The following is a 15,143-nucleotide window of genomic DNA, read 5'->3' on the forward strand; positions in this document are numbered from 1 at the left end:
CTGAAATATGTTTAACAGTTTAAGATATATGAAGAGGAAAAGCTGCAGGGAAAATTGTTTGTTTGTGTAAGAATAGACCTAGAAAGCTGTTATCATTAACTTGTTGTAAATGTCAGTGGACCAAAACATTACAAAAATGTGTGTGGGGGACTCAGTTGGCCATGAACTAAAGTTTTACAGCAAAGTCAAGGTCTTTTGAGTGTATGATTTTTTTTTCCTCCTTGAAGAATTTTCCCATTGCTCGCAGTATCTGACCGTTTTCCCTTCTTTCTATTGATAATCAAGAATAATTAGTACTGTCATGAGCCCTAGTGTATTCAGCTTGACTGTAGTGTTTTTATGAAATATTTTTCACTTTGCCTGTGCTGGGGGTTTGTTCTTTCTTGAGACAGATTGGTCACATCTAGAAGCTGCTGGTCAGCTGCTATACTTATTGCAGTGGTTTGTTCCACCAACAGGCCTCGAGGCAAACCTCTTTCAGCAAGGCCTTATTTCTACTGTACCAGTAGTCCGCTGAGGGACGGGCAACAGAGGGAAATAAATCACTTTCTATCATTAAAGAAAATGGGTCACATTTAGGTATGTCTGGTATTTTGGTAAGGTGGAATCTTTATTACTGTAAACATAGACCAAAATACACAATATCATCGCTGCATTCATTTGTACAGTACATGTTAACTGCAGTTAGTATATATACGACTATCACCTTTTCCACAGTTGCATACCTGCCTGTCAATCTGTACGTTTAGTTTTTTTGCATATATAATTACATGCACATTTAATTATGTGTGGCGCTGTGGTTAGATGCTAAATTGCATTTAGTTGCTTTGGTATTTACTATGTGCAGTGAAAAGTTGTAATGTAATTTTAATTGTGCACATTTAATTTTAATTTCAAATACATAAATTAGATGCTGTATTTGTAAAACAGTACTGCATGTGAGTTTTAGGAGCATGACGTTAATACAGAATATAGCTAGAACATTATTTATTGTATTAGGATTATTAAGATTTCACTGACAGCCATGCCTGCTGAAACCGTCCAAGAGTGCACTTATTTCCACTGGCCCTGTGCCATGTTTAAAGAAACACAAACCATATGTCATCAGAATAATTTGAAATATGCTAAATCATAGAGACACTGGCCATGTTTATTTTATTTTAAGAGAACCATACTCACGCCATGTCCAAGATGTAGTGCAGAGTACAACAATCCCGATTTGAGATACACAAGTTCTTGAACTTTACTTTCTTTGAGTTCAATGTTTTTTTTAAGTGCGGGAGTGAGACCACCACTGCACAATTGCAGTAAATTCAATAGGGTACCACAGCTAGTGGCTACCATATCCGGACAACTGGACCTGAAGATTAATTGCTGATAAGTTACTTTAAAGCTCAACTAACCAGAGCCTTAATAGCTTCTACAGTGGAAGGGGTTAACTCGTGGAGTTATGCAGGAAATTGTCCTTTGTAATGAGGCTCTTGAGCCACTAGGTGGCCACTTTGTTTTCACCAGCTAATATTGCTCGGTGTACTGTGTCGCATGTTATACTTTTTTTAGAGGTTCTAATGTTGCATTTTTTATAACCATGATTGTGATTATGTACTTAAAGTGTTTGTATTCAGATAGAACAATTCACTGTTTCACTCTCATTACTAGTTTGGATCACACATAGTTTGTGGAGTCATCTTGATAATTATTATTATTTGGATATAAATATGGCACTGTGAGGAGATACACTTAACTCAGGACAGAACAATAAATATCAAGAATATCAATGCTTCACATGAACACAGGGCATGACATATTTTACATAATGTTACATTTTGAGAATTGTCAGGTTTACCTTATTTATTGTATGTATAAAATGACTTAATTATTATTTAAAAAAGTGTCAATACCTTCATGTAATTAGGCTATGCTGCTCTCAATGATAATCGACTCAATCTTCAACATTTTCAAAGAATTCAAAAGGTGTCCTGTCTCATCACTGCGAATAATGACGGCCGACGGATGGTGTTTGGGTTCTAGCACTAAAACAAAAATATCTCCTCTGACTGTTGAGAGCCAGACAAGTCTCCATGTTGACCTTTGACTGGCTTGTTGCATTTAGTCACCACAACAGGCCAGCAGAATCCCTTGTAGATGTATAATCAAACACATAGGAAGTCATACGCAGCTTCTGGAGAATTAGGCAGTGGTAAAAGAGATAAAACTGCAGAGAACAAAGTGGGCTAGTCCAAGGCGGAAATCATAAATCATTCAACAGTGGTGCACATATTCAAGGCCTACATTAGTGCACATTAACCACAGTTAGTGATAAGAGCAAGATAATCACAATGGGAATGACTTACAGTGCATTCAAAAGTGGTCAGCATTTATTTACCAAGTACATTAAAAGACTAAATGTATCTCAGTAAGAGCATATTTCACCAGAAATTGAATATGCAATAAAATAGACAGAAAGCTAGTGTTGTACATGTTCAGCAGTGAACCACAAGAGGGAAGCAAAGATAGTCAAACAATAGTTTCTTTAATTCACAAACTTACTTCCCTGAGATGTTTGTATTCCTTCACACTTAAAACAACGCACAGTAAGACGCTTATTATTTATGAAGGGACAGCACTTGTGGACTTTCAGCACACATAAGGGAAACAGGCTTTTGTAATGTATTACAAGTTAAAAAAGCATTTTTGTTTCGCATCTCAAAAACCCATACAAATTAACTTGGGTCAATTCATTTCCTCGTCACTTACATGTAAACTACAAGGTTCAAGAGACAATAAAGATTTATATTTCCAGTTTTGAGTAAGAGTAAATAGTTGAGTTGACATTATGGACATTATTGCTTCAGCTAAAAGCAGTCTGATTATTGTATTAATTAAGTTCATATGAACAAGGGCTATCAAATAACAAATAAAAGATTTTCCAGTATGACAGCAGATAGCAGTGTGAGTGGACTCTTTCCGGTGAAGACAAGCGTGAGTCACTGCAGCTCTAATCAAGAGCTGTTCTGATTTACAGAGCCACCTTTGCCCTCTGTCGTGGTTACAATCACATAAAGCAAAAACATGGAAGAAAAGCCATCGTTAAGACCGGAAGACCTACAATTCTGCAGGGGATCAGGAACAATTAGATGTGTGGCCAGTCAAGTTAACCGTAAAAACCATGAAAGAAGACCGCCACACACAGGAGGATGAGGGCGTTTGCGTTGACAACGTTCCTCCATAGCGGCACCTCTGTGGTGTCTGTGAGCTTCTTCTGCAACTCCGCCTGCTCCTCTGGACTCAACTGGGCGGCTCTTGTCTGCTCCAGGCCACAGAAGCCCATCACCACTTTCTTGCAAAAGCCTGGTTCCTCCTCGGGCTCTGTGATGGAAGAGACAAAGACGATGAAGAACATCTGCTTGGGTGTGTGTTCATACGTTAATACTAATACGGTATACGGCTACTGATTACCTTCTATCTCCATTTTGTTGGACTCTTGGTTGTCAATCCAATCATCCTGTTCAAGGTCCACCCTCTCCTCTGTATGGTTCCTCAAGCTCCAGCACAGTCGATACAACTAGACAACACAACACATTGAAATACATTATTTATAAAATTGGTTATTTCTGTGTCTTCCAGTGATGTTTGGAGATCAATTATTGATTCTAGCCTTATCTCACAGCGGTCACGTACATGCTTGTCGTCAATGGGTTTGGTCACGAGAGAGATTCCCAGGATAATGACACAGGAGACAACAAACAGAATGATGGAGAAGTAGAGGTAGTGGACTCCACATATGATGGTGGGACAGTAACTGGGGTTAACACAGCTACCTGTCCCAAAAGCAAACTCAGCAATCATCCTGGAGAGGCCGATAAGAAGGCCAATTATGAGGCCATAAAATGCACCCTGAGGAAAGAAAAAAGTAGGAAAAACGTTCAGTACACATTAGGAAGAGGTCTACAGCTAGCTAGCAGCTAAGTGGTGCTACATTCTGACCCTAGCATGCTAACATGTCCGCTATGTCAAAGCTGACCTGTAGATTTTAAACAAGTGTATATGTTAACTTTGTCCACCACTTAATTTAGGTGTGATATTTAACAGCTAATTCAAACTAAACAAGACCAAATTAAAGTTCATGGCAAACCAACAATTAGTTGTTGATATATCTCAGTCTGTACATAAGTATGGGACCACACAATATTAAATACATCCAAATAGCATGTAATGCATTCTATTGGGCCACAGAACCACCATGAGACTATGGAGCAGCATCCAGCACACACATATAACTGATAGGAAATATACATAATGCAGATTGCATATCATGGCGTGTTTGAACAGAAAACCAGAGCAGGAGGAAGCTGGAGAAATGAGCTGAGACACTAATGGCAGCATCATGAGTGATAGTGAATTAGTCAGATTATAAAATCCTCCTCACTGTCTTCTGTGATTTGTGATTGTGTTAATGACTGACAGATCAGCTGATGACTAGCATGACAGCAGTATTTTGCCGAAGCAAATATGACGATCATGAGAGTAAAAACCATACCAACATGGGTCCATCCTCACGTCACTTCTCAGTCCAACCTTTTCAAGACACATAATGCAGTACATAATCCAGTGATTCAACTGCTTTGTGGTCAACAGACCCCAGATTAGACAAGAAGAAATAACAATGCACACACAAAAGCCTCTGTATCCACATTAGAGGCATGGCTCTAGGAATGGCAACGTCTGTCGTCTGTTAGTCAGTCCACCACTTTTGCCCAGACTGAAACATCTCAAAAACTACTGGATGGAGTGCCATGACATTTGGTATAGAAATGTGTGGTGCCCCGGAGCTTGAATCCTTTGGGGATTTTTCCAATCCTTTGGTTTCCATCATTCTCAGTTGTACTTTGTATGCTAACACGCCAAACTAAGATGGTTAACATAGCAAACACTGTACCGGCTTAACATCAGCATGTTAGCATTGTCACTGCTCTAAGCACCTTAGAGATGCGAGGATTGTATTAGACTCTTGCTCTTGTCTATATGAGACATAAAATAGATTTCACTCTAGAGAAATGTGTGAAATAATTGCATTGAAATGTTTAAATGAAGAGATGAATAAAGTGGAAAACTCACAGACTCATTGACACGCTTGCAGAAGATGGCAAGAATGAAGACAGCAGCAACAGGTGGTGTGAGGTAGCTGGTGATGGACTGGATGTAGTCAAAGAGCTGACCACTCTGGGCCGATTGCACCACTGGTATCCAAGCAATGCTCACACCAATCAGGAACACAATAAACACTCTATACACAGACAGAGATAGTGGCAGTAAGGCATGCACAAACTCTTTCATCATCAGAAAGCTTAATAAACGAAACCCCAAATGTGTTTTACCTGCCAGCAATCATGAGTTCCCTTTCACTGGATGTGCTGCGAATCTTAGTGTAAATGTCCATTGTGAAGAGAGTACTGGCACTGTTGAAGATGGAGGTAAGTGAGCTCATCAGAGAGGCCATCATCACCGACAGCATGAGACCGCGGAGACCTGGCATAGATAGAATAACAGATTAAAATGGGAACACAAAAAGGATGCTGTTCGTATTCTCAGCTCACAAGACAAAGGTCTTTAGCAACACACCATTGGGCATGAGATCCAACACCAGTTTGGGATACGCGATGTTGGTGCAGCCCACACTGGCACCGCAGTATTTTTCACATTCAGCTGGCTCCACACATGCCACCACATCTTGAATGAAATGAACAAGATCAGCAGGATGTTAAGGAAGATATCAATCCCACATTGTGGGAAGACGTGCATGAGGTACATTAGGTTCAGCCAGTGAGCTTGACTCCAGTCACATTTCAAACTCACTCACCTGGATAAAGGATCCTGCTGATCATCCCGGGGAAAACCATGAGGAACATAGGTAGCAGCTTCAGGTAGCCACACAAGATACAGCCTGCCTTGACGTGAGATAAATTCTTAGCTGAGAGGCATCGCTGGACAATAACCTACAGGAAAAGTCACAGATGGGAAGAGATCAGTAGTGTCAATCCGTAAACAGGCTGGGTAAATTGATGTTACAAAAAGGTTATAATGGACTCAAAACTATTATTAACTCTATTTTAGGTTTAAACATATTTTCAGAGAGAATACATCACTTAAGCCATAAAAGCCCATATGGATATGCTTGCTGATAAGTATTCTCATCTGAGCATTGATAAAGGCGAACGATACTGTGTTTATCTGTGTGCTGGATGTCAACATTTCAACTTGCATCTACTTCTCTGCCGAGATCCAGCAATAGTCTGCTTGTTGATCTTATCTCAGTCTCTGGGAGTGCATTAAGATCTAACTAAAAGCATGTCACTCCTCATACTGAAGGCCACCTCAGACCGCTTGAGTGAGTCTGGCATAAACAGGCAAGATGAATGAACTGTACAATTGGGTGGCAATCAATTGAATGAGCCTGTGTGTATTGCCCAACAATATTGCATGTGTTCATGGAAATGCCAAACAATACTGCACATCTCCGGAACTGACCTGATCAGTGCACCAGTACCAGGTGGCCTGTATGGTGAGCCCAAAGACAAGGCCAGGCCATGGCAGGTCTCCTGTAATCGCATTCCTAAAAATGTGGAAGGAGTCGGCCCGAGGCTCGAAGCAGCTCGCACTGATGTTAGTCGTGTGAGAGGGGACGGCCTCCATGTAGCGCTGCTGGAAGCTTTCATAGCCTCCCACCTCATTGAAAGCTGCACATGTGTGTAAGTTAGACTGACATTTTGACTTTCTGTCACAAACAGGATGTGTCTCGTTACAATAAATAATGCAAACAAGGATAAGGATAAAAAATAGGAAAATAATATATTACCAAAACCCATGAGGATGAATGATCCAACAACCATGATGATGGTCTGTAAGGTGTCTGTGTAGATCACTGCAGCCAATCCACCTGAGATACAGTATGTGAGGTTATCAGTGTATGCATGTTCCATTCAAAAGTAACACATTTTATCACCACTAATGTACAGAACTGAATTTACTGGAGATAATTTTGTACATGATCCAAATCATCGCAAATTGGTCGATTCAGTGTTAAGCTTGTTTTGTGTAAGTGGTCATTCTTTGTAAAAGCTAAAGTTCAGGTGTGTATGCTTTATTAAAAAACAGCAACAGAAGGCCATTTCCTGCTTATCGTAGTTCATGGGTAATTAACCACATTAACGCACTAGACAGGAGGAGACAGTGTATCTGTGCATGTTTCCATCTCTATATATGGTATTCAGTAGACTTTAGCCCGAGTCGTAATGCCACTCTGTAAAGTAGATAAGACTTGTGGCTATTATTTATGAGTTTGGTGGCAAAGGAAGAGAAAGCACCCAAAGGGGACAGACCTGTGACAGTGTACAGCGCAGTAATCAATAGCAGTATGACGACAGCAAGGTAGATATTCAATCCAAGTGCCTGGTTGATGAAAATGGCCCCAGAGAACATGTCTGCCTGAGTGGAGAGGAGAGGGGAAAACACATAATTTCAATCAATATTGTAGAGTACAATGTTGACATTGAGGACATCACTGAGGGTTAAGATGTGGGGACTTACTGAGATCTTAGTGAAAACATATAGGAAGAGGGACAGCACGGAGAGATAGACGCGAATACGCTGTCCTCCAAACCTCTTCTTCAGGTACTCCGGCATGGTGACCACCTAAAGTCATAGATATTAAATTAGATCTTTATTTGTGTTTGTTTTGACTAACTTGTTTCCTCTAATGTTGCCGTTTTATAAGTCCAAAATGCGGTTAGTGCGTTCTGTTTACCCCAGCTTTAATGTAGATGGGCACAAAGAGCCATCCCAGAATGACGACCACGATAAGAGCCTGAAACAATCAAACATACAAGAAAACAGGCAATAAATAAGCAATGCCACTTGAAATGCTGCTTAAAAGATAAAGTTGACTTCTGTTGTTGTTCTGTTTCCTCTGCAGGGTAAAACTCTCATGATAATCTACACTTATCAGCTCATCTGACAGAGGTAACAGATACTATATGTCACAGGTTAGAAATACATGTGTGTCAGAAGTGATAGTGGTGTAATTGGCACATCAGACACGACTACTTACATTCCATTCAAATCCACCAATGGCGATTCCCCCAGCTGCAGCAGTCCCAGCGATGCCTACAAAGTGGCCACTGCCAATGTTGCTGGCAAACAGTGATGCTCCAATCTGCATAATTATTATTATAACAATAATTATGTATTATTATAAATCATTATCTATGCAGAACTTTTAAGATTCACAGCTGACGAGGCTTTGGTATGCCACGTAGCCAGTAGAATATTAAATAATTTGTTTTTCAACCTGAGGTAATATGTTACAGCAACTAGCACAAACAATAAAAACCTGTAATCAGTCAACATGAGACACCCACCGGCCACCACGCCATACTCCTCCCCGCAAGGAAGAAGCCACCGACTGTGGATCGGTTGGTGCGGACCATAGCCTGCGACAGGATGAGGGCACATTTTAGAAAATCCAGAAATGCATTTGTGCAAAACAGCAACAGACTCGCTATTTCAAAAGTCACTACACATTAACTAATGATCACATTACACTTTATATGCAGCTGTGATGAAAACTAAAAACTAAATCACAGCATACAACTCAATAACATCACAGTAACAGTACTCCTTATACATGTATTTAAATATGTGCATTCCCTCAATGTAAAGTAATCTGATCTGGAATAAAATACTGTAAATCAGGTTGTTGAGTAAGAACAATGAGTCAACTCCATTGCATATCATTTATTCCAAAGTGCAGCTGTAGCGCTAAAAAAAACAAGGCCTCTGTTGCTAAAAGGGAGATGCCTCTTTTATTAAAACATAAATTCTTATTATACTGAATTTTCCAACCTATAATAAATCCCTATATTTTCTCTCTCAATACAGACTTCTTCTTCTTATATTGACGTAAAACGAACTACAAATCTCACAACTGCGAAACTGGTGAGGAGTTAATTATTCACAGAGAAAAGGGATTTTGAAGAATGTTTAGCTGAAAGACTGAGAAACTCACCCATATTCCAACAGCCAAGACAACCAAAAAGTAAATGACAATAACGGATATATCTGCTGGGTTGTTAACAGCCACACTGGCCGTGCCGTTTCTTGCATTGCTCCTTATTAAGGAGAATCCAAAATAATCCTGAGACATGTTGCTGAGAGGGTGACCAGAGAACAGGAGTGTTGCTGGAGTCGCTCCTCTTTGACCAAAGCACCTGCACAGAGACTTATGTACCTTTGGGGGAGGTGTGTTTGAGTGTGGGACAGATGGGAGGCTGGGGAAGAGAAAGTGTGTTCATCTAGCAAAAGCCCAGCTATTGTGTTTGGTTGAAAGTGTATTTGGATCTGAAAATATAAACCTTGCTGACACACTGCAGTGTTTGTGTACATTGATGTGTTAAAATGTGTAACCCTTCAGCAAATAAAGTAAAAAAAAAATGCTGTTAATGATCAACCCACTAGGAATTACCAAGTAAAGAAATAGGTGGATCTACAGGCTTCATCAGCACTGCAGCCAAGTTCTACTTAATCCAGATCAATTCCTATACAAACATTTAGTTATACAACACTAAGACCAAAGCTTATTCTATAGAAAAAGGATTTCTACTGTTCTGTATAAACCACCATTAAAGTGTACTCCACCTCCACATATATATATATATATATATATATATATATATATATATATATATATATATATATATATATATATATTATACATGTGTACCATGTATGTTCACACAATAGCAGAGTAATCTGGGGAGAGTCACCAAAGACCAACTACAAAAACTATTATCAATCTTAGAAAGTATTTAAATCTGAGACTTTCATGTTTTAAATCTCGAAACAAGTCTACCGACGAGTAAATATACTCTCATTTACTGTAAGTCTTGTACAAATGAAAGGCACTTAACACTAACTTCACTCCACCCTCAGTGAACACTCCTATATCCTCAAAAACCGAGTGTTTATTTGTATGTTAATTATTAGACTAAAGGCTAATGTTTGAAGAAAGTTACAGAAGAGACTGAAAAATAGATGTTGCTCCAGTCATCGTCATGTTATACCTCCCCTAAAATCATGTACAAACAGTTAAAGATACAAGCAGCCACTAGGTGTCTCTATAGGACAGTGCAACTAATTTAATTTAGGTGATGAGCTCAAACAGATATTTAAGGGTATACTGTAATATTCACCTTGTTTACTTGTACTTTACATTATATACTACTTTCTACGTCAACTTCCATTTCAGACGGATATATTGTACTTTTTACTCAACTAAATGTATTTGATCATGTGATAGTTATATTGCAGATACAAATAATAATGAACATATCATCAACAATTTCTTTCATTTTCACTTTTGGATCTTGATTAGACCTCTACTCAAGTGGCCAGACGGTGCATGACTGACAGCATCACTCTCATGCAGCATTAAACTGTTATCACTCTTATTGCCTTGTATAGTTATATAACATCAAGTCATTTCCAGCATAGCTCCACCTAGTTTCAACTGTCTGGAGGTCTAATTTGTCAGGATGATTGAAAACACCTTGATGTACCTTTCGTGTGTACTGGGTCCTCACCCAGTGTTCCAGCATGCAATGGGCTGTAGCAAAGATCAAATAAAAGAGCAGCCGTCTTAACATTTACATGTTCAGTAGTTAACAAAGTGAACAATAACAATTTCTATGACATGAGAGTGATTGTCCGTATTTTACTTTTTATTTCATTTGCACATGGTGGTTTTATAGGTTATGTACCCAACAGGAGAAGACACACATTTAGGTTTTTACCCAGCTATAGTTGTGTATCCATAAGCTAAAAGCAACATCTGTATAGTAAATACATCTTACCCTGAGTAATTAAGTAAATAGATCCTCTAATTAAATAGCAACTATCACCTAAAAAAACATCTAATTTGCCCTCAATGAGCAGTGATTGGTTTATTAAAGGCTGCATTGCATCCAGTGTACCTAAATGTCTCGTGACTCGGTGTACAGGATGACTTAAAGATGTTAAAACACTTATTGTTTGAAAGGTATTCCATAAATCAGGGTGTACAGGGAGCCAAAGCACAAACATTATTTTTGTTGCTGTGTTAATGTTCCACATCAAAATGGCTGATCAAAAACCAAACCACTACATTGACCACTAAAGCTTTCTACAGAAATGTAACACACAAGAGAGGTAAGGGAGTGAGATGGGGGAAGTCATCAGACTGATACGGTTACAAATGGCTGCTTGAAATCTCTAAATGGGGACAATCAATATTCACTTGAATGAGAATCAATGATTGGAATGAGACCAGTGCTCTGTGGGGATTAAGGCTCAGTCATACTCACTGATTTCAGTCCTGAGAGAAGCCTTTGAATTTGTAACCCCCTCCAGACAGGTCCAGACTTTCTCAGACTTATTTGATTTTGTTTAGCCCAGTATATGTGTATGTTCACTGAGGCGGAAATCTGATCATAACCCTGGCAAGTACTATAGTTGGTGCTTAAAACACAAACACATCACAGAGACGATCACAGCCCAGTGCAGCAAAACCACAAACAAACACGGCTGATTAGTGCAAGAAATTGATTGCAGGAGCGTGTTCTCCATACATAGTCTCTGTATAGTGTGGGAAACTACTGGAGTTGTCTTTGGCAAACAGAGAAGTGATTGAGTGACCTGACCTGCAGTCAACAGACACAATTGTGTCTTATAAACTCCTTCCTGTCTGATCCATTATACAGGAAACTCTGGCAGAATGGCCCATGGACTGAAACGGGGAAAGAAACTCACTGGCCTGGCCTCAAAAAACAGACGGATGGACAGTAATTATCTTGTGATTTCAACCCCACTGGTGAGTACTCCATGCGTTGTCCAGGTTTCTCTGTCAGCTAAAATGTTAAAAACCAGGGCACAAATCTACCATATATACATGATCATTTTAACATCAGCCAAGTTTGCTTGCTTGTCTGTTTCCACCAAAATCTCAAGAACTATTTCACCCAGGACGCTTTTCAAAACAACCATTAATAATAATACAAATGTCAGATGGAATAGATTACCTTTTTTTAAAGTCTGTTGATTTCCATAACATTGATAGAAACCATTGACTGCTGAACATAAAATGAAAAATAAATGCAATGTGATTCATTGTTTACCTTTCATTTAAGGGTCTTGTCAAAATGGCTGCTGTGAAAAAAAGTGTGTTATGAGAATATTATGTTTCAGCTTCTCAGGATGTTCAATAAAAGAAACTTTTGATTTAAAGACATTTTGTGTAATAGAAACTCATGGAACAGAGCACACCGAATATATGCAGTACAGTGAATTAGGAAAACCTCAGTATCCAAGTAGCTGATATTTATTAATTCAAAAACAACCCTGTCTCCTAAAAATTACATTCCCCCAGAACTAAAACGCATTCTCAATTACATTTGACCAGAAACATATCTCCTCCCTGATTATGTTTGTGTTTGACGTATTACAAATACGTTGATTGTACACGTTGATTATACACGTATTTTTGTTTTATTGTTTTTATGTTTGAAGTATTACAAATATGTTTATAATCATGTGTTTGCGTTATTGTTTTCTTGCTTTCCCGCTGAATTTAAGCATATTTTAATTTCTAAACTCTGCGGAGGAAAAGAAAAAGGATTCCCTCAGTTGCGGCAAGCGAAGAGGGGCGGGGTGAGGCCGGTCTGAAGATGGCTTGCCCGCTGTTGTGAGGCCGGTAGACAAAAATGCGTTTATAGTCAACGTATACGTGTATAATCAACGTATTTGTAATAATTTTTAGGAGACAAGGTTGTTACAAAAATAGGAATAATAAAAACTGATTTGATAGAGTTCAACATAATTGATGTGCAATAATTAATAAAGAGTGGTACTGTTCAGTAACAGAGGGGCATTGTAGACACAAGTCATGAAAAAGACTGCAGGCTTTCTACCCAAGGAGCTGTTAATATCATACAGAGTAATACGGGTGAAGAGTGCTTCAAGGTGATAAGCCGGAACTTGCACACAGACCCTGTGGCATTCATTACAGAATAGGCACAACCACAATGCCCCCTTTTTCTGATTGCGCTGGGGGTTCATGTGGGCAGAATTCTGGGACGAGGCATCTAAGGCCTTTTCTTCAGCTCAGTGGTTTGTGCTGAGCCTTCATCCATTTGCAGCCACTCACCTTCAACAGTGAGGGTAACAAGTCCTTGGCTCAGCGGCTTTGGGGGCCTTTTCACAGTGGACATTTTGACTTGGCAAACCCAGGTGTAACTGGTAACATCGTTAATTGCTGGAACAGAACCATCGTTAACCTTATTAGTTCCACCTGTCGTTCAAGCAATGGAAAGTCAAGATGTTTGCTGTGAAGAAGTCATGAATCTTAACTGTTAAATGTGCTCTGATATTAGCAAGGGATAATAACATCTAGTCAGTTCAAAACATGTCAAGTGCAGTCAAGTGTCGTCAGTCGAATCCAAACTATGAAGAAACTTTAAGTTTAAGTTAAGAAGGAGAACATTATACGTGGTGTCTAAACCTCAAGGTTTAACTTGCAAATGTCCTATGCACAACAGAAACTAAGACTCAACCTTTTAAGGCTATGTTAGCCACAAGGTGGCAAAGTAGTCCAAAACTGCTGAAATGGTGCATCACTGTGATGTTAGGGAGAAGAAAATGAAAGGGCTCTCGCAGCTAAAACATTTGATAACATAAAAAAATAATACTAATAGATTGGACTCTTAGATCGTCATTCTATGAACTATACTGCGTAAATGTATTTTCAGATTGTATATCGGAGGCTTTCTTTCAGCAACTCAGTAATGCCCAGTTAATATCAACTACTAATTGTCATGAATGACTTTGTTGATGGGTGTAAGTAATTGAGTTTGTATGCAGTCCTTTTCTTAGCTTTCCTGCCTTGAAACAGTTTTCACCTGTTGTATGCATGAGCAGCACATGCCAGAGTGAGATGTGTATGCTTCTTAGACTGCAGTATGTAGCTTTAATGTTGCTAGGCTAACAGTTTCTCTCAATTCAGCTGTAGTCTGTCTGCTAATTAGAGCCAAATAAATCCAGTTTAATTTCCAGGGATTTTGTTCTGCTAGAGACGAGTAGAAAATATTGCCAAACGTCTTGCCATTGCAGAAATACCAGCAAAGTTAATCATCTGTGAAGTCAAGAAACATGGCGTCACAGAATGTCATGTTAGCTTAGATAATGCTAATGCTAACAGTTGAAGGAAAAGCTTTCTGTTTCTCAAAACGACCTGCTTCCAGTACCTGACAGGGTGAAACGGAAGCCTGAAGCCTTCTTGCTGCAATGCGCCTTATCATTACGCTACCTGTCAGAAGAGATAAAAGTCCTGGGGATTCAGTGTCATTCAGTCTGTCAACCATCTAAAACCAATTTCAGTCATGCCTGAACTCCAGGAGGTTTCTCTTTGCCTCTTGCTGGCCCCATTATCTTCAACCTTTTTTGGGAGGGAAATATCACCAATTGTTATAGTGTCTGAAACTACATTTCAAACTATATTAGTGGTTCTGTTTGTTTTAGTCCCTTATGACGTATGTAATGTATGCACCCAGGGTTGATTATCACCTGCCATTTAATCTGTTTCCTTTTTCAAGAAGGTTTTCATAAGAAAGAAAAAAAAAAGTGTTCCAATGTTGCTTCAACGCATGTTGCTTTGAGGCCCCTTTAAGGGTTGAGACTAGTTCCCTGAACCATATAGAGAAATAAGGAGCACTTAGCCATCCAATCCTTGGCAATTATCCCCTTTGCTCCTAATATACCACATAAGGGTCTGCTGTGCAGCACGTGGCAGTGCAAAAGAAGCTTCGGAACAAACAAACAAAGCAACATGGTGCATCGTGTTCAATCTGTGAATCCTACATTTTAATACCAGGACAATCCAAAAATGGACAATCTTAAAACAAAACCAGAAAGCATGAGTACCTTTTGATATGTTACATCTGTCACAAATATCAAAAAAACATTTGCATATTGTTAGGATTAACAATATATATATTTTTCTTTGGAATCATGAAATATGCATGACTGATGCATAACTATCAGCCGCAACCTGGCATTAC

At 39.1% G+C, this 15,143-nt stretch overlaps 1 protein-coding gene across 1 annotated transcript; it reads right to left on the reverse strand.

Annotated features, from left to right (window-relative positions):
- Nucleotides 1-3,154: 3,154 nt before the first annotated feature.
- slc5a1 (solute carrier family 5 member 1) lies at nucleotides 3,155-9,202 on the reverse strand (the record flags this gene model as incomplete). Its single annotated transcript, XM_079234803.1, has 15 exons — nucleotides 3,155-3,369; nucleotides 3,460-3,565; nucleotides 3,682-3,897; nucleotides 5,119-5,287; nucleotides 5,379-5,529; nucleotides 5,623-5,730; nucleotides 5,861-5,996; nucleotides 6,529-6,737; nucleotides 6,857-6,937; nucleotides 7,380-7,485; nucleotides 7,588-7,692; nucleotides 7,805-7,864; nucleotides 8,108-8,212; nucleotides 8,418-8,489; nucleotides 9,065-9,202. The coding sequence occupies 15 exons, from the start codon at nucleotides 9,200-9,202 to the stop codon at nucleotides 3,155-3,157; spliced, it is 1,977 nt and encodes a 658-aa protein (XP_079090929.1).
- Nucleotides 9,203-15,143: the final 5,941 nt, after the last annotated feature.

The sequence above is a fragment of the Taurulus bubalis genome, assembly GCF_910589615.1.
Source record: "Taurulus bubalis genome assembly, chromosome: 19".
Classification (NCBI taxonomy): domain Eukaryota; kingdom Metazoa; phylum Chordata; class Actinopteri; order Perciformes; family Cottidae; genus Taurulus; species Taurulus bubalis.